Here is a 19603-nt window from a genome sequence, read left to right as displayed (position 1 = left end):
TAGGTGTTCTATTATTTGTTTCGTGTAGAGTGAGGATATGGTGAACTGTAATAAATCCTGTGCGGAACTCAGCTTGCTCAATGGGCTGAGCCATGTCAACTGCAGAGTTCAATGTGGTAGTCAGAATTCTAGGGAAAGCTTGTACAGTTTGGACAGAAGGCTGATAGGGCAACAGTTCTACATAATCTGCACATCACTACTTTGGTTGTGTGTGTGTGTGTGTGTGTGTGTGTGTGTGTGTGTGTGTGTGTTTGTGTTTTTGACAAATGCCTTGTTGGCTGAAAGCTAACATTCTGACAGTCTTTTTGTTGTGCCTTTCTGTGACTCATCATCTCCGCTATATGGTGAGTAGCAACCATCCTTTTCATTATATTGTTATATTCCATCCTGGATTTTCCATTGTTGATATTACCTATATTTTTTCCGTTTTCTGATTGTACAGCTGTAGTTATTTAAGATAACTTCACTACCTATAGTATTTTATTTTTGTATGTTGTACTTTTTCTGTCTTTTATGAGGCTAAGAAACAGGTCAGCAACACTTTGATTGCAGATCTTTTTCTATCTAAATTATCTACAAAAATATATGGCCTCCCTTACACACACTAGGTTCCTCCTTACATTTACATCTACAATATGCAAGTGTGGCACAGTGTACACATGATACTACTCATACTATCATTTCTACCTTTCCTGTTCCACTCACAAATAACACATGTGAAGAATGACTGTTGGCAAGTCTCCACAGGAGATCTAATTTCTCTGATTTTTCCGTTGGTGATAATTTCACAAGATGTAGGTGGGGGGATCTAATACGTAGTCCGATTTCTATTGGAATGTCACTTTCGGACACAGTTCTGTGTCTTTTGTGTAGTTCACCAAAACACATTTTCCAAATCTCATTTTATTTTATACACAGACGACCCCTTGATTCCAGAACACTGTGAGCCTTTCATCTTCTTCAACAGTTATGTTAAGCAGTTCCCATCCAGAGAGATCATATTATCTGCATTTTATTACCAAAAGAGGAATTGTTTACACTGCTAATGCTAGACAAAGGCAAGTTAAAGAAGTAAACACAAGAGGAGCATACAAACACAAAAATGAACATGTTTTGAGAGATCTTCAGTGCACTGTATCACTGAAGCTGCTTATTTTCAGAATACAGAAGTATAAACACTAAATCCACCAAATATGGCATGATAGCTTCGGAAATCATGAAACTGAGATTTCTGTGTCTGGTGTGGTTTTGTTAGACAACCAGAACACAGTGCATGGATCTCATCAGCCAATCACAACACACACATGGCATGTGATGTAATCAGCCAATCATATCATCACATTTTCAATGTGCAAACACACAAATGACAAAAAGTTTTAAGCGCGAGACAGGAATAAAGTAGATTTCCCAAAGTAACATACAGAGTGCACAATACCAAGCAAAGTGATGCTGTAACATACCTTTCTTAGTGAGGAAAGTGATGGTGCTGACTTCCCTAGTCATGCTTGCATGCAGCATTCTATGAAAGAATTATTGCATCACAGTTCCACTGGGCAGGTAAAGTTTATCCACTTCAACAAAAAAGTGATGTAATATTTCTTTCAAGTGATATGTTCCGTGGAACATATACTCAGCTATGTAATGCACATAACGTTTGGTCTTTCTGCCATATCAAGGGATGCTACCTCTGACATCTTACAACATTCTCTCCACATTCTGTGTGTGAAGAGAATGATCTTTTGGATCTACAAAGTTCAGAATATGGTTCACTCGAAGGTGCTGGACCTCTAATACCTAGAGCATTTTATGAACTGAAGCAGCTGCTAACAAATGTCATCTGAGAGGGGGATCTTTTCTTAGATTATTCTCATCAAGTCTCGTTTAGTTCGAAATTCAACAGGCTCAAGCAAGAATTTTTTCAACCCTCACTGAATTTTACCAAACACCTAATTTTCAATGATTTCACAGTCTTTGCTGTGTTTCCTTTTCCCATGTTTTACCTTGTCTATTTCAACCATTACTCATGCCCCCCCCCCCCCCCCCCAACTGTTATGCATTATTTATCTCCTGCTCAATACACAGTTCATGACAGGAGGAAGACAGTCAGTCACCATGTGCGAACACATTCCAAAATTTGTGAGAAGTCTCGCCATCTTTGGACAACAAATGGAGACACACATGGCAGAGAAGTCAGAGATTTTTTAGACTATCACTCGCAGAACACCGAACTGTGTGCAGATCCTGGCACTCTGCTTGAACATGCATTGCACATTTAGCATGCAACTACCATTCCACACCCTCCATCAGCACTAGAAATGGAGAGTACTTGTTCAGTAAAAAATTACATGGCATACGGCACCTGCTTTAGTCCATTGGCTGTGGTAGTAAATCATACTTCACCCATCATGACCATAATCCACAAAATCCAACTTCACCTAGAAAGCACTAAAGGCACTCCATTTTAAAGACTGAACAAAAACTAGGGAATGATACTTGCCTTCAAATGGGCCCAAATTTCACAATATGTCACAGTGCTTGATACGTTATTGACTTTGGTTGCACAATAACATCACATTTGACTTATATGGAGCAAGCGCTATGGATATGCTACAAACTAGCCATGACAAGCTATAATTCTGCTTAAATACTGACAGTTTCCTGAAACAAATTTACTAGCTAAGTTACAACAACTAGTTGTCTCCACAAATTGAAGTTGTGCTCTTAGTTTCCTGCCTATCCATACCCTCATAAAGTGCAATATATTTTGGAAAATAGCTGAATATTCTTGACAAGCAAGCAAAATTAGACATCTCTTTGCTATGTAACAAGCTACAGTTATCAGTACATCCAGGTTTTATAGCTTTCACATATGTTGGCTTCACCAACTAATAACCAAATTGCAACCTTCCAACCTAACCTCAACCGTGGGGTATGATAGTGATAAGTTTATCACCACAACAAGATTTTTGTGCCAATTCAAGCTGTGCTCCCATCTCAGCCTAACCACATCCTTGGAAATCGCATGATAAAAAGAAACATTTTCTTTATAGCAGGTGCACAGCAATAGATTTGTTAAAAGAAGGTGCCATTTTCCACTTTCACTACAGTAATTTTATTTGTTCACAATTAGTTTCATCCTTCTAGGCCATTCTCAAGTGATTTTGTGGATCTGTACAAAATAGAATATGTTATATTACCTCCAAGAATAGAAATGTAATTAAGTGAATGTAAATGATTTTAAATACATTTACCTCACAATTTATTTTATATACTTCAATATTTATGTTTATTTTATTTTTTACTCTTATTTCTTGCTATTTTTTAACTTTCCTCAACAATAGGCATATAGTCACAGTATTTGAAATTATTATTCCATTTATTACACGTTTAGCTTTACTCTTTGATCAATATAATACCTTTGTAAATGTCAAGTTGTCAAGCCAAAAAGATAGCAATGAATAGAAAACACAAATTTAAAGATGGCGACAATGCAAAACGCAATGTATAGTTTTCTGTTGCAGATAAATACATTTAAATTAGGTTTACAGTAATACAATATATCTATTTTGTACAGAACCACAAAATGACTTGAGAATGGCCTGCATGGCTGAAACTAGTTATGAATGAGTACAATTAACATAGCAAAAATTAAAAATACCACTCTCTTTCAGTAAAAACAGCCTAACTCCACTCTGGACATTGGACGTATTCAGAGACCAGCAGCCAAATATATGTGTCAACGAAGAATTTAAATGTCATTGCTTCATTTCCAGCAATTAAAGCTGTGTTGTTACATCCAAACCTAACAATACCCTTCAAAATGGTGATATACAAACAGCGACATACGAGGTCTGTTCAAAAAATTCTGAAATCTTCTCCACAAAATTTTTCTACACTTACCTTTCACTTATTGTGTACAGTCTCCTTCGAAATACTCTCCTCCACAATTGATGAACCACTCCCAATGCCATTTCCACTTCTGCAAGCAGTCTTGGTAGGCCTCTTGCTGGATCGCATGAAACGCTGTCTGCAAATTTTCTTTTATCCTGTCTATCATTGCAAATATTCATCCTTTTAATGAGGTTTTCAACTTCGGAAATTATGTTTCTCTTAAGAAACATCTCGTTCTCACTGGCACGATCCAAAAGCTCTTCATAGATTGTGAGATGGATATCTTTCCGGTCTTAACTTATGAGCTGTGGAATGAACTTGGCAGCAACATAATGCATTCCAGGATGCTGTGTCAGGATTTCATGACATGATCCAACTGAAATGTTACATCCTTCTATGATCTCTCGGACAGTCTTCAATTGCCATGCACAATTTCATTGATGTTCTTGACATGAGCGTTGTCGGCAGACGTCGAAGGGCATCCTGAACGAGGGTCATCTAACTCCCATCTGGCCATTTTTAAACTCTGTGAACCATCCGTAAGACCGAGTGTGGCTTAAACACTCATCGCTGTAGGCTTGCTGCATCATTTGATGTGTGTCTGTCAAGGTTTTCTCAAGTTTCACACACAATTTAATGCAGATGTGTTGCTCCTCTAACTCTGCCATCTTGAAATCCGCAAACTGTGCAACACAACATTCCTTATTACAGCACTGAACAATAACTAAGACATACAACAATGAAACTTCTGTCAGTTACACATTAAACACAGGCATGTGCAATGGTGCCAGCCACATTTTGCTCCGATACACCATTGGCAAAAAATTACAAATACTGTGGAATATTTTGAACAGACCTCATACTTCGGGAAAAAACAGCCAAACATTTCTCGCAAACAGAATAGGAATGTCATTGCTTCACTCAGAGCAATTTAAGCTGTGCTCTTCCATCTGAGACTAATCACATCCCTGAAAAAGCATCAGCCAATAATTGCGACAACCAAAATTACACATGAAGGCAAAGCTCTGCTTGCTTCTATACTGTGTGTATATTAATTTGTGTATGCACATGAAGAAGAAGTCGTGTTATAATTGGCTGAGTTGGTCACACCTGCTGTGCTCGCTGTAACTGGCAGGTAGCAGCAAATCGAGCCGCCGCCATCTTAATTTCAGCGTTTTGGAAGCTATTTGGTGGATATTGTATTTAAACTTGTGTATTCTAAAAACATGCAGCTTCAGTGATACAGCACATTAAATACCTTGTCAAGGTGTGTTGTTTGCAGTATAGTTTGTTTATTGTGCTACAATGGCAGAAAGTCTGATACCAGTACATAAAAATTTTATCCACAGAAACAGATACAATATTTACCATACTTCATTCACATGTGACATAAGTTAAGGCAAATGATGAAGGCATGAAATATTCTCTTTCTTGTACAAGGAGCTTGTGGACAGTGAACGGAGCGAAATGCAATTATACTGAACAGGAAAATCACAATCGAGGTATGAACTGCAGCACCCAGTCATTTATTTATGTTAAACTTTACCGACCTGTGGTGTTTTCATACACATTTATGGATGGTGTACACTTAGAAGTACCATAAAATAGTTATTAGTTCTAATATTTGTTCTTAATACCTGCATTTTCTTCTTCCTTTTAGTGTGATTATAGAAATGTTAGCATACTGTTTTGAACAGTTTGTAGGTACTTTACAAACAAGTTTAAAGGGTTGTGTGAGAGCTAAGAAGACATATTAGATCTACTACTTGTTATGTGGAATAACTTAAGTGTATGTCTTCTATTTAATAAGTGAATACATCCAAAATCAATAAAGTATAAAAAATAAATTTGATAACATAAATAGTGACTTGTTACTGCAAACCCTTCTTCATGAATGTAACAGTCCTCCATCCATTACAGAAAAAGATCATTGTTGCAGGCATTGAGCACTCAGATGATGAAACCTCATAACTGAGTGACTTTATTTGCAACATCTCTTCCCCAACACTCGCCCTCATAAAAAAGAGGAACAGTGATTTCAAGGACAATCATAAGTTTGTCATGAGTGAGTGCCAAGATAGTTTCGTGCTTTGCCATTGATGGATACACAATCTACCAACCTCAAAAGTTGTATCCTACAGGATTCCTTTACAAAATTTCTCTCCTATGACAAAAATACAAATATTTACAAAATATTTTCAAAACAATTTTACCTTTTGATCTTGAAGAACTACGAGCACGTTTTTTCTCATGTGCGTAATAATCAATATCATCTGTCTCATCTGATGAGTTCCCATCAAGTATACTAGAAACATTTCTTGAGTTAAAAGTGTTTGTTATATCAGACTTGTTTTCATCGTCTAACTGGGCCTCAAATATGGGCACATATTTAACAGTCATGACATTGTCTTCAAATTCTTGATTCTGCAAGTCTGCCAGCTGAACTGTTAAATCTTTCAGAACTACAAATCGACGTGTTGCTGAAAATATTTCATCCTACAAAAAGAAGAAATGTTATTTTAGAAATACAGACATATAAATTTACATTATTTCTTTTACTATTAACATTGGGTAAGTGATAGATAAAAATCCTAGGACTGCCCGGAGATCGAATCCAGACCTTTGGATTTGTAATCCGGCATTTTACCACAGAGCCACCAAGTGTAAATATGAAAACTAAATAATGGTACAAAAAAAGACAAGTATTCAATGAACAGACACAATATTGGAGAGGAGACAAGCATAAACGAGGGTTGGAACTTTAATAGTGGCAACTATTTATTTACAGCTTGTATAAAATAGATAAATGTTTCAAAGTTTTACTCACCTTCAAAGTAGTTACCAGCATTGTGTATAACCCGTTGCCAACAATATGGAAGTCGTAGGATACTCTTAGCAGTGCCAGTTGTGTTGACAGTTTGAGCGGTGCAGTCTATTGCTCGACAAATTTGTAGCAGTTCCAAAGTGAATGCTGTGAAGTGTTTCCTTCAGTTTAGAAATCGAGCTGAACTAACGAGGGCTTAAGTCAGAGGAGTGCAGTAGGTGGTATAGCACTTAACAGCCCCATCAGTCAAACTAATCAGTAACAGCTGGCACTGTACATGCTTGAGCATTGTCCTGTAGAAAGAGGTCAGGTCCTGCAGAAAGTGTCATCATTTCTGTCTCTATGCCATTCATTTTTGGAACACACTCTACAAGCAACTTAGAAGCAGAAGTGATAACACTTTCTGCAGGACCTGACCATCATTTTGCAGGACAATGCTTAAGCACGTACGGTGCAAGCTGTTACTGATTTGTTTGACTGATGGGGCTGCTAAGTGCTATACCATCTACTGCACTCCCCTGACTTAAGCCCTCGTGAGTTCAACTCGATTTGTAAGCTGAAGGGAACACTTCACGGCATTCACTTCAGAACTGCTTCAAATTCGTCGGGCAATAGACCGCGCCGCTCGAACTGTCAATACAATTGTCACTGCTAAGAGTATCCTACGACTTCCACATTGCTAACAATGGGTTATACACAACGCTGGTAACTACTTTGAAGGTGAGTAAAACTTCGAAACACTTGTCTATTTTATACAAGCTCTAAATAAATAGTTGCCACTATTAAAGTTCCAACCCTCGTAAGTAAGTGTTATCCACTTATTTCATTTTTTATTCCACCTACCAATAACCAACCAAATAAAGATGCATTAGATTCATTTTGGGAACTGCTGCATACCCTATCAACAGACAGTTTCAAAAATACAATCCTTATTTTGGTCACAGAATTTAATGGAAACCCAGCTCTAAGCAAAGAAGGGAAAGCAGAAAGGTGGAAGGAGTATATACAGGGTCTATAAAGGGGCGATGTTCTTGAGGACAATATTATGGAAATGGAAGAGGAGGTAGATGAAGATGAAATGGGAGATACGATATTGCGTGAAGAGTTTGACAGAGCACTGAAAGACCTAAGTCGAAACAAGGCCCCGGGAGTAGACAACATTTCATTAGAACTACTGACGGCCTTGGGAGAGCCAGTCCTGACAAAACTCTACCATCTGGTGAGCAAGATGTATCAGACGAAATTCCCTCAGACTTCAAGAAGAATATAATAATTCCAATCCAGCAGGTGTTGACAGATGTGAAAATTACCGAACTATCTGTTTAATAAGTCACAGCTGCAAAATACTAATGCGAATTCTTTACAGACGAATGGAAAAACTGGTGGAAACCGACCTCGGGGAAGATCAGTTTGGATTCCGTAGAAATGTTGGAACACATGAGGCAATACTGACCCTATGACTTATCTTAGAAAATAGATTAAGGAAAGGCAAACCTACATTACTAGCATTTGTAGACTTCGAGAAAGCTTTTGGCAATGCTGACTGGATTACTCTCTTCAAATTCTGAAGGGGGTAGGGGTAAAATACAGGGACTAAAAGTCTATTTACAATTTGTACAGAAAACAGATGGTAGCTATAAGAGTCGAGGGACATGAAAGGGAAGCAGTGGTTGGGAAGGGAGTGAGACAGGGTTGTAGCCTCTCCCCGATGCTATTCAATCTGTATATTGAGCAAGCAGTAAAGGAAACAAAAGAAAAGTTCGGAGTAGGTATTAACACCCATGGAGAACAAATAAAAACTTTGAGGTTCGCCGATGACATTGTAATTCGGTCAGAGACAGCAAAGGACTTGGAAGAGCAGTTGAACGGAATGGATAGTGTCTTGAAAGGAGCGTATAAGATGAACATCAACAAAAGCTAAACGAGGATAATGGAATGTAGTCGAATTAAGTCGGATGATGCTGAGGGAATTAGATTAGGAAATGAGACACTTAAACTAGTAAAGGAGTTTTGCTATTTGGGGAGCAAAATAACTGATGATGGTTGAAGTAGAGAGGATATAAAATGTAGACTGGCAATGGCAAGGAAAGCGTTTCTGAAGAAGAGAAATTTGTTAACATCGAGTATTGATTTAAGTGTCAGGAAGTCGTTTCTGAAAGTATTTGTATGGAGTGTAGCCATGTATGGAAGTGAAACATGGACGATAAATAGTTTAGGCAAAAAGAGAATAGAAGCTTTCGAAATGTGGTGCTACAGAAGAATGCTGAAGATTAGATGGGTAGATCACATAACTAATGTGGAGGTATTGAATAGAATTGGGGAGAAGAGGAGTTTATGGCACAACTTGACTAGAAGAAGGGAACAGTTGGTAGGACATGTTCTGAGGCATCAAGGGATCACAAATTTAGTACTGGAGGGCAGCGTGGAGGGTAAAAATCGTAGAGGGAGACCAAGAGATGAATACACTAAGCAGATTCAGAAGGATGTAGGCTGCAGTAGGTACTGGGAGATGAAGAAGGTTGCACAGGTAAGAGTAGCATGGAGAGCTGCATCAAACCAGTCTCAGGACTGAAGACAACAACAACAACAACAACAACATCAACAATTTAATGGACACTAAAAAGTGATAACTTTACTGGTAGCCAGTAGAGTTACCACTTTGTAGTGCCCTGAATGCTGTATTTTTGACACTGTGAATTATTTTAGGAATAAAGCAGACAACTCACTGAAAGGCAGAAGTACTGCATCAAACAAAAAGTACAAAGCTAGACCAGCTTTTGGAATGTACTTCCTTTTTCAAGCTCAACACACACACACACACACACACAACTATTGGGTGGGGGTTGGAGGAGGCCAGTGAGGAAGGTTATAGGAGTGAAGGATGGACTGTAAGGATAACTCCCACCTGTGCAGCCCAGCAAAGCTAGTGGTGCTGGAGAGGATCCAGATGGCACAAATTGTGAACCAGCTAATGAAATCTTGCATGTTATGCTCTGCTGCATGCTGTGCCACTGGGTGGTCCACCTTGTTTTTGACAACAGTTTTGCAGTGGCCATTCATTCACATTAGCAGCTGGTTGGTTGTCATAACAGTGTAAAACACTGTGCAGCAGAGTGGGTATACAACATGGCAGCTTTCACAAGTGGCCCGGCCTCTGATGGGGTAAGGTAAGCCTCTGACGGGACTGGAGTAGATAGTGTTGGGTGGGTGGTTTGGGCAGACCTTGCATATGAGTCTTCGGCAGGGTTATGATCCCTGTGGCAGGGGATTGGGGGTGGGAGTGGCATAGGGAGGGATTAGGATGTTGTTGAGGTTGGGTGGGAGGCAGAACAACACTTTGGTAGGGGTTGGAAGTATCTTGGGTAGGATATCCCTCATTTCAGGGCATGATGATAGGTAATCAAAGCCTTGGTGAAGGACATGGTTCAGTCTTTCCAGTCATAGGTGGTATTGGGTGACAAGAGGGTCGCATCTTTGAGGCTGGTTCTTGGGATGGGTGTGAGGATCAGGTGTGTGTGTGTGTGTGTGTGTGTGTGTGTGTGTGTGTGTGTGTGAGGATACAGCACAGGAGACCAGTTTGTGAATTTGGTCTGGAGGGTACTGCCTGTCTGCAGGCCTCTGTGAGGCTGTTGGCATACTTGGCGATGGAGTTCTCATCACTGCAATCCATGGCTGTATGGGAGGGACTTTTTTGGTGTTGAAAGCGTGGCAGCTGGCAAAATGCAGGTACCGTTCATGATTGGTGGGTTTTATGTGGACCAAGGTGTGGATGGAGCCATCTAGTGGAGGAGATTGATGGGTGGAGGAGGATCAGGTGAAGTGGATGGAAGAGAAGGTGTTGAGGTTATGGAGGAATGAAGATAATCTGTTCTGGCCTTGGGTCCAGATTATAAGGATGTCATCAATAAACCTTGACCAGACCAGGGGTCTCAGGTTTTGGCAAGCTAGAAATGTATTCTCTAGGTTGCCCATGAAAAGGTAGGCATAGGAGGGTGAAGTGTGGGTGTCTATAGCTGTGCCACAAATTTATGTAGTTGGTTAAGTGTACAAGGAATGAAGTGGTGAGTTTGGGATCTGCAGGGCGTTGGAAGGGGTAGTGTTCATTCACGGCAAGGTCATGGGTGTGAGGTATGTTGGTGTATAGGGAGGTTGCATTAGCAGTGATGCGTAGGTATCCGGGAAGTAAGGTTGTGGGGATGGCAGAGAGCCGATGCAGAAAGTGACTAGTGTTGATCAACAAGGGCCCACCTTGTTTTGGTGGGGGCACTGTAACCAGCCATAATGGGCCATCCAGGGTTGTTAGGTTTGTGGATTTTCGGGAGAATGTAGAAGGCTGGTGTTGATCAACAGGCGTCGAGTTTCTTTTGGTGGTGGCACAGTAACCAGCCATAATGGGGTATCGACGACTGTTAGGTTTGTGGATTTTGGGGAGAATGTAGAAGGTAGATGTGTGGGCTGTTTTTGGCTTGAGTCGGAAGATGAATTCAGAAGAGAGGTTGTGGGAAGGGCCTAAGGGGTTCCACGAGGATTGCAGGTTATGTTGGACTTCATGGTTAGGGCTATTTTGTAGATTTTGTAGGTGGATGTGTCGCACAACTGGAAAAGGCCCTCTGCCAGGTAATCACTCTGGTTCATCATAACAGTAGTGGAACCTCTGACTGCCAGGATTATGATCAGGTCAGGGTCCATTTTCAGGTTGTGTAGGACAGTTCTTTCTTCTGTTGAAAGGTGGTTGTTCTGAGAGAGGAACATGGGGAAGGTGAGGCCAGATTGGAAGTGAATTCCTGGAAGCCGACCAGGGATGGTTGGGTGGGAGTGTGCGAGGGTCACAGTTGGATGGTGGTACGAATTGGGACAAGCTAGGTTCTATGTTGGGATTGGATTGGCTTTGTTTGGAGGGGGTTGGTGGCAAAAAAGTGTTTTCACTGAAGGGAGCAGCAGAAGTCCAATATGGTAAAACCTGGGAGTATGGCTGAATGTGAGGCCTTTAGATAGCACAAACTTCTGTGGGACTGAGGATTTTGGTGAAAAGGTTAACAACCGTGTTATGGGACTGTTGCAGCTCTGGATTTCATGGAGCATTGGTAGGGAGTTTTGGAGGATTTGGTAGGTTGAAAACGTCAGCTAGGAAAGATCTGGGCGCATGAGGTGTTGATGAGGAACAAAACCGTGGATAGGATGGTGTTGGATAGTAGTGCCCCAAGGCAGGAGTAGGATGACAGCAGGCTGCATAATTTGTGGAGGTGGTGTTTTTAATGTTCTTCTAGGCATTGGAGTGTCAGGATTTCAACATGGGTGATGAGGCGTAGGTAGTGGAGATTGCATAGTAACGGTATTTTGCAGAGGGAACTGAGGTGGTTCAGGGATGCTTGCACCCCAGTGACGTGTTTTTGTAGAACCAGATTTGTGACAGTAATACACAGGCAAAATCTGAAAAGACGAAGATCACTATGAAAAGAGAGGTGGGAGTCACAAATTGAGATTTTTATGAGCAGATCATTCAGGGGAATTCCACGGCCTAGACAGCATTTAAGGAACAGAATTTAGGACAGGGTTTTGGCTAGGGATATTGAAACTTTTCTGAACTGGTGCAGATAAATAGAGCAGGGTGTGGGAGGGGGCAGGAATAGTGCTGGGGAAAGAAGTTGGCACTGGAAGTGGTGAGTAAATGTGTCAGGTGGTTAAAGTGGGAGTTGAATAATGTTGACAGGTGTAAGGAATGAAAGGATTTGCGTTGGGACAGGGGGTAGTGTTGTGACCAGGGTATACCTAATTGCGCGTGATATGTCATCACATGGAAGAACCCTGGAGATACTAAAAGGTATCAGATAGATTATATAATGGTAAGACAAAGATTTAGGAACCAGGTTTTAAATTGTAAGACATTTCCAGGGGCAGATGTGGACTCTGACCACAATCTATTGGTTATGACCTGTAGATTAAAACTGAAGAAACTGCAAAAAGGTGGGAATTTAAGGAGATGGGACCTGGATAAACTAAAAGAACCAGAGGTTGTACAGAGATTCAGGGAGAGCATAAGGGAGCAATTGACAGGAATGGGGGAAATAAATACAGTAGAAGAAGAATGGGTAGCTTTGAGGGATGAAGTAGTGACAGCAGCAGAGGATCAAGTAGGTAAAAAGACGAGGGCTAGTAGAAATCCTTGGGTAACAGAAGAAATATTGAATTTAATTGATGAAAGGAGAAAATATAAAAATGCAGTAAGTGAAACAGGCAAAAAGGAATACAAACGTCTCAAAAATGAGATCGACAGTAAGTGCAAAATGGCTAAGCAGGGATGGCTAGAGGACAAATGTAAGGATGTAGAGGCCTATCTCACTAGGGGTAAGATAGATACCGCCTACAGGAAAATTAAAGAGACCTTTGGAGATAAGAGAACGACTTGTATGAATATCAAGAGCTCAGATGGAAACCCAGTTCTAAGCAAAGAAGGGAAAGCAGAAAGGTGGAAGGAGTATATAGAGGGTCTATACAAGGGCGATGTACTTGAGGACAATATTATGGAAATGGAAGAGGATGTAGATGAAGATGAAATGGGAGATATGATACTGCGTGAAGAGTTTGACAGAGCACTGAAAGACCTGAGTCGAAACAAGGCCCCCGGAGTAGACAATATTCCATTGGAACTACTGACGGCCGTGGGAGAGCCAGTCCTGACAAAACTCTACCATCTGGTGAGCAAGATGTATGAAACAGGCGAAATACCCTCAGACTTCAAGAAGAATATAATAATTCCAATCCCAAAGAAAGCGGGTGTTGACAGATGTGAAAATTACCGAACTATCAGCTTAATAAGTCACAGCTGCAAAATACTAACACGAATTCTTTACAGACGAATGGAAAAACTAGTAGAAGCCAACCTCGGGGAAGATCAGTTTGGATTCCGTAGAAACACTGGAACACGTGAGGCAATACTGACCTTACGACTTATCTTAGAAGAAAGATTAAGGAAAGGCAAACCTACGTTTCTAGCATTTGTAGACTTAGAGAAAGCTTTTGATAATGTTGACTGGAATACTCTCTTTCAAATTCTAAAGGTGGCAGGGGTAAAATACAGGGAGCGAAAGGCTATTTACAATTTGTACAGAAACCAGATGGCAGTTATAAGAGTCGAGGGACATGAAAGGGAAGCAGTGGTTGGGAAGGGAGTAAGACAGGGTCGTAGCCTCTCCCCGATGTTGTTCAATCTGTATATTGAGCAAGCAGTAAAGGAAACAAAAGAAAAATTCGGAGTAGGTATTAAAATTCATGGAGAAGAAATAAAAACTTTGAGGTTCGCTGATGACATTGTAATTCTGTCAGAGGCAGCAAAGGACTTGGAAGAGCAGTTGAATGGAATGGACAGTGTCTTGAAAGGAGGATATAAGATGAACATCAACAAAAGCAAAACAAGGATAATGGAATGTAGTCTAATTAAGTGGGGTGATGCTGAGGGAATTAGATTAGGAAATGAGGCACTTAAAGTAGTAAAGGAGTTTTGCTATTTGGGGAGCAAAATAACTGATGATGGTCGAAGTAGAGAGGATATAAAATGTAGGCTGGCAATGGCAAGGAAAGCGTTTCTGAAGAAGAGAAATTTGTTAACATCCAGTATTGATTTAAGTGTCAGGAAGTCATTTCTGAAAGTATTCGTATGGAGTGTAGCCATGTATGGAAGTGAAACATGGAAGATAAATAGTTTGGACAAGAAGAGAATAGAAGCTTTCGAAATGTGGTGCTACAGAAGAATGCTAAAGATTAGATGGGTAGATCACTTAACTAATGAGGAAGTATTGAATAGGATTGGGGAGAAGAGAAGTTTGTGGCACAACTTGACCAGAAGAAGGGATCGGTTGGTAGGACATGTTCTGAGGCATCAAGGGATCACCAATTTAGTATTGGAGGGCAGCGTGGAGGGTAAAAATCGTAGAGGTAGACCAAGAGATGAATACACTAAGCAGATTCAGAAGGATGTAGGTTGCAGTAGGTACTGGGAGATGAAAAAGCTTGCACAGGATAGAGTAGCATGGAGAGCTGCATCAAACCAGTCTCAGGACTGAAGACCACAACAACAACAACAACAACAACAACAACATGTCATCACATGCCTGAAACAAATTCGATCGTGCATCATTTATCGTCATGCATGAGAGATATAAGGAAACAAGGACAGGCAGATCTTGAGTGATATATGAGGGAGGGAGGATTTTGAGTTTCTAGAAGTGTGTTATGCTGTTATCAGGAGTCACACAGCACGTTGATTTGTATGCGCGGCTCTTGTAACAGATGCGGCTGATACTACAGGGTGTAACAAAAGTTGTGTGTGACCACATGTGTTGCAGCCGTTACGGAGTATATCATAAAGTCAAGGGGGAAGAATGTAAGAGAAACAAATGGATGGCTAACAGAGGGGAGATAAATAAAGGGGACAGTAACAAAGGATGGACAACATGAGATTTGGATATAAGGGGGCCAATAGGCCCTGTAATAATGTACAGAAAGTTCTGGTTGAGAATCACAAATTATTTAGGAATATTGAGATGACTCACCAAAAGGTAGCAGCACTGTGTCAACAACATGTACACAAACAAAAGGCACAGAGCTCTACTAGCTTTCGGAATGCACTTCCTTTTTTCCTTTTTGAAGCTGGTAGGGAAAAAAAGGCACTCCCCCCCACACACACACAACTGTCTTCCTACATTGTGCTCAGTCTACAGCCAGCTCTTTTCTTGGTGAGTATACTGGGATAAGGTGGGAGTGTGGTGGATGGAGATGGGCAGGGGGGCAGATATGGGGTTGGGGGCAGGGGGAGTGTCAAGCAGCTCATAGGAGAGTGGGGAGCTGTCTATGGGCTAGCTAGGGGTGCAGGTAGAGGGGGCAGGTGGCACACAGCTGGGCATGCGATTTCATGGACTAGGGCGTGAGATAACTGCACACAATTTGTTGATGTGGGGACACAGATTGGGCGGTGTTACTGTGGCAGGAGATGGTGCATGCACACATGCATGCAGGTGCGCACATCCACACTCACATTCATGCCCGCCCCCCCCCCCACACACACACACACACAAACACCAATTAGGACGTGCTCTAAGCATAGCTCCCATCTGTGCAGCTCAGAGGAGTTGATGGTGATAGGAAGGACCTAAGATGGCATGGGTTGTGAAGCAGCCATTGAGATCTCACATGTTGTGCTCTGTTGAATGTTTTTGGCAACGTTTAGGCAGTGGGCATTTGTTCTAGTTGATGGCTTGTTGGTTGTCATGCCAATGTAAAATGCTGTGCAGTGGTTGCAGCAGAGCTGATACATAAGATGGCTGTCTTCACAGTGGCCCGGCCTCTGATGGGGTAGGATAAGCCTTTGACGGGACTGGAGTAGATGATGCTGGATGATTGGATTGGGCAGGTTTTGCATCTGGGTCTTCCACAGGGATATGGTCCATGAGGCAGGGGATTCCAAACCTGGTTCTACAAATACACACTTCACTGCACAGGCATCCATGAACCACATCCACTCACTCCGCAAAATACTGTTACTATGCAATCCCCACTGCCCTCATCACTCAAATTGACATCCTTATACTCCAACACTTAAAGGAACATTTCAAACACCACCTCCACAAGTTATCCAGCCTGCTGACATTCTACTTCTGCCTTGGGGCACCACTATCCAACCCCCATCCTACCCACAGTGTTCCTCGTCGTCAACCCCTCACAGTACCCAGATCCAGCCTAGCTCATCTTTTCAATCTACTACAACATCCAGAAAGCCCCTACCAACACCCCACAAGAACTACAGCTGCAACAATCCCACTACACTGTTAACCTTCCCACCAAAATCAACAGCCCCTCAGAAGTTTCAGTCCCATCCGAATGCCTCACATCAGCTCTACTCCCAGGTTTAACCATGTTGGACTTGTGAATGACCTACTCTCCTTCTGCCACTCCCTACAGTGGAAATACTTCTTTGCCACCAGCCCCCCTGCAATGAAAGCCAAGCCAATCCACTCCCAACATCGAACCCTGCCTGTCCCAATTCGTACCACCATCCAACTGTCACCCTCCTACACTAGTGCCTAACCATCCCCTGGTCACCTTCCAGGAATTCCTAACTTCCAACTTGGTCTCACCATCCTTCCCTAGATTCCTCCCTAAGAACAACCACATTTTAACAGCAGATAGGAATGCCCTATAAAACCTAAAAATGAATTCTGACCACTGTTTTGATGCACCGGGGCTACCTGGCAGAGGGCCTTCACCAATTGTCCAACATTTTCACTTACAAGTTCTGCCAAAGTGACCCTGTTGCAGAAGTCCAGCTTAACCTCCAATCCCTGCTGAATTCCTTCTGCCCTTCCCACAATCTCTCTCCTGAATCCATCTTCCTACTCAACCTAACAATAGCCCACTCCATTGTGGCTGGTTACAGTGATCCATCAAAAGAATCTTGGCCCTTGTTGATCAATATCTCCAACAACTGTCCAAAATCTAGCCTCCCACATTAAAGATACCAACCATTTCCTGCACCAGCTCTCCGCAATCCACACACCCTTACCTCTTGGATCCCTACTAGTCATTTTTGGTGTAAACCCCATATACACCTAAGTCCCTCACACTCATGGCCTTGCTGTGATTGAACAGTATCTCTCCCAATGCCCTGCAGATTCCAAACTCACCACTTCATTCCTCGTACACCTAACCAATTACGACGTTGGTTCAAAAAGTTCTTGGAATCACCACGAGAGGTCAGTGCTAGTGCAATGAGTTGTTCACATGATATTCATCGGACTGTTGCCTGTAAACAAGTGCCGCACCAGTGCTCTCGGAAGAGAGCTGTGGCGGTGACATGGCTCTGTTGTTGTTCTCACATAGTGATTTGAAAAGATGGGAAAAAAAAAATCGAGATGCAAGCAACCACCTCGAAGCAGCAATTCTGTGCAGCTGGAGAGGCTTGTGTGTTCACGTGAAGCTGAGGCCTATGCTGGCTGTGGGGACCTATGGTCGGTAAGGTCTTGGCCGACGGACCAGACTAAGTGTGATCCACAATGATCTGTCATCCCACATTCATTCCTTGTCCTTTCCCAACTCCTCAATCCCCAACCCAAGGTGTGATGCGATCCGTGCCAAGAGATGGGAAGATGTGTCGTGAATGGAGCCTCAGGGATACCGGGTGAGCTCCCTGGGTAATTTTTTCCTTGCGCCGCATGGGGTTTCCATGGTGTGGACCGATTAGATCCCCAAGTCTTGTGGGACCAAAATTGACACCAAAAAATAGCAATACTGAGGGGCAAGTTGAGACCTCAGACACCCAAACACAGGGGCTGGAACCAATGAAACCATCCCCTCAACTGAACAGGGGTACAGACCTGTTCCAGAAGTGGGAATGGTTACTAAGAAGTTGGACCAGATTAAGATTAAAGACATGTTGGAGCCTGAGGTGAGCAAACTTCTTAGAGAACAAAAGCTAAAGGAAGGAAAAGAGTGGCTTCCTAAATAAAAGTGGATGGGACTAAAAGGGCTTGAGCCCAAGACCTCTAGGAAAAACCTGTCTCAGTACGAAAGGGGTGTACAAATCCCTTCTACATCAAGGACAGGCAGTAAGAGAACAGGGGAGGAATCTAAGACTCCCACTTCGCAGGATAAGCATATCCAGAAAAAGCCAAGGCAAGAAATATGGAAACAGATCTATAATACTGCAGTCTCGGTTTGTAAGATGGCGGTTATCCAGCAAGACTATCCACTGGTCAAGATCACCTTGCAGCAGGAGCAGCTCATGCAGATGGCTACCTTTAAGAAGATTCGGGGGACGCTGGCCCAGGACCCAAATTCAGGAGAGTATCCGGATCACGATGCTCTTGATTTTTGTCTGTGAAGGGGTGGGTAAAGTGGACTGGCTTAAGGAAAAGGTGCCCCTGATATCATCGTGGGAGCATGTGAAGCTGCTGGTAAAGACAGCAACTGACCTCTTCAAAAGCACAAAGATATTAATCTGGGTACCAAAACTCCTTAAGGATATCTCTCCAGAGACTCTGACTGAGCAAACAGGATCTCAAAACTCGAAAGTCTTGACAGAGGATGGGAAGGTAATCAATTGGAAGCTTGCACCATAGGGCCAAACCCTTGTGGTGGAAGTCGGAGAGAAGTCCCTGAAGGCAATGCGGGAACAGGACCTGAGACTATTCTTGGGGTTCTCACAGGTTGCTGTCAGGGTAACAAAGACATCAGAAGTGACAATGGTGGCAAGATGGAGACTGAATGTGCTGCAGATAAATCTGCAACACAGTAAAGGGACCATTGTTGTCCTGAGTCGTCTTCTGGGAAGACAAGAAGTGGACGTGGCCCTGATTCAGGAACCCTATTTATATAAAGGGGGTGTATCGGGTCTCGGCGGCACTGGAGGTAAGCTGGATTATGCTAGAAATGTAAGAAAAGTTATGCCAAACAATGGCATGTGGCTTTAGAGCCATCCTCATCAGACCACATGTATATTAAGTTTGAGGCTGAAATGGGCATTAGACAGACTATGTTCTATAGGAATCCCAGGAAAACGGACTGGGAAGCATATAAGAGGGACCTCGACTCAAGCCTATAGGAAGTCAGCACTTCAATAAGGAATCTAGTACAGTTTGAGGAGGTAACAGAGGCAGTGACCTCTGTCATCATGACCTCATACCATGACAACTGCTCAATCACCAAGAAGTGCATGAATAGGAATGTAGCTTGGTGGAACAACAACTTGGAATCACAGAGGAAACAGGTACGAAGACTGTTCAACTGTGCGAGAAGGAAAGAACAATGGGCAGAATATCAGGAGGCCCTTGTCAAATACAATCTTGCAATTAAGCAAGCAAAGCAGGCGGCCTGGAAGGTATTCTGTGAGGAGGTAGA

General features: G+C 42.2%; 1 protein-coding gene across 1 annotated transcript in view; it reads right to left on the bottom strand.

The window, feature by feature from the left end:
• Positions 1–19603, bottom strand: part of LOC126458614 (ribonuclease Z, mitochondrial) — a 134780-nt gene that overhangs the window by 81926 nt on the left and 33251 nt on the right. The window contains exon 3 of the mRNA XM_050095780.1: positions 6105–6387. Coding sequence (XP_049951737.1) covers positions 6105–6387 — 283 coding nt within the window. The remainder of the gene's footprint in view (positions 1–6104; positions 6388–19603) is intronic.

Source organism: Schistocerca serialis, chromosome 2 (assembly GCF_023864345.2).
Source record: "Schistocerca serialis cubense isolate TAMUIC-IGC-003099 chromosome 2, iqSchSeri2.2, whole genome shotgun sequence".
Classification (NCBI taxonomy): domain Eukaryota; kingdom Metazoa; phylum Arthropoda; class Insecta; order Orthoptera; family Acrididae; genus Schistocerca; species Schistocerca serialis.
This window is presented reverse-complemented; position numbering and strand designations above follow the sequence as displayed.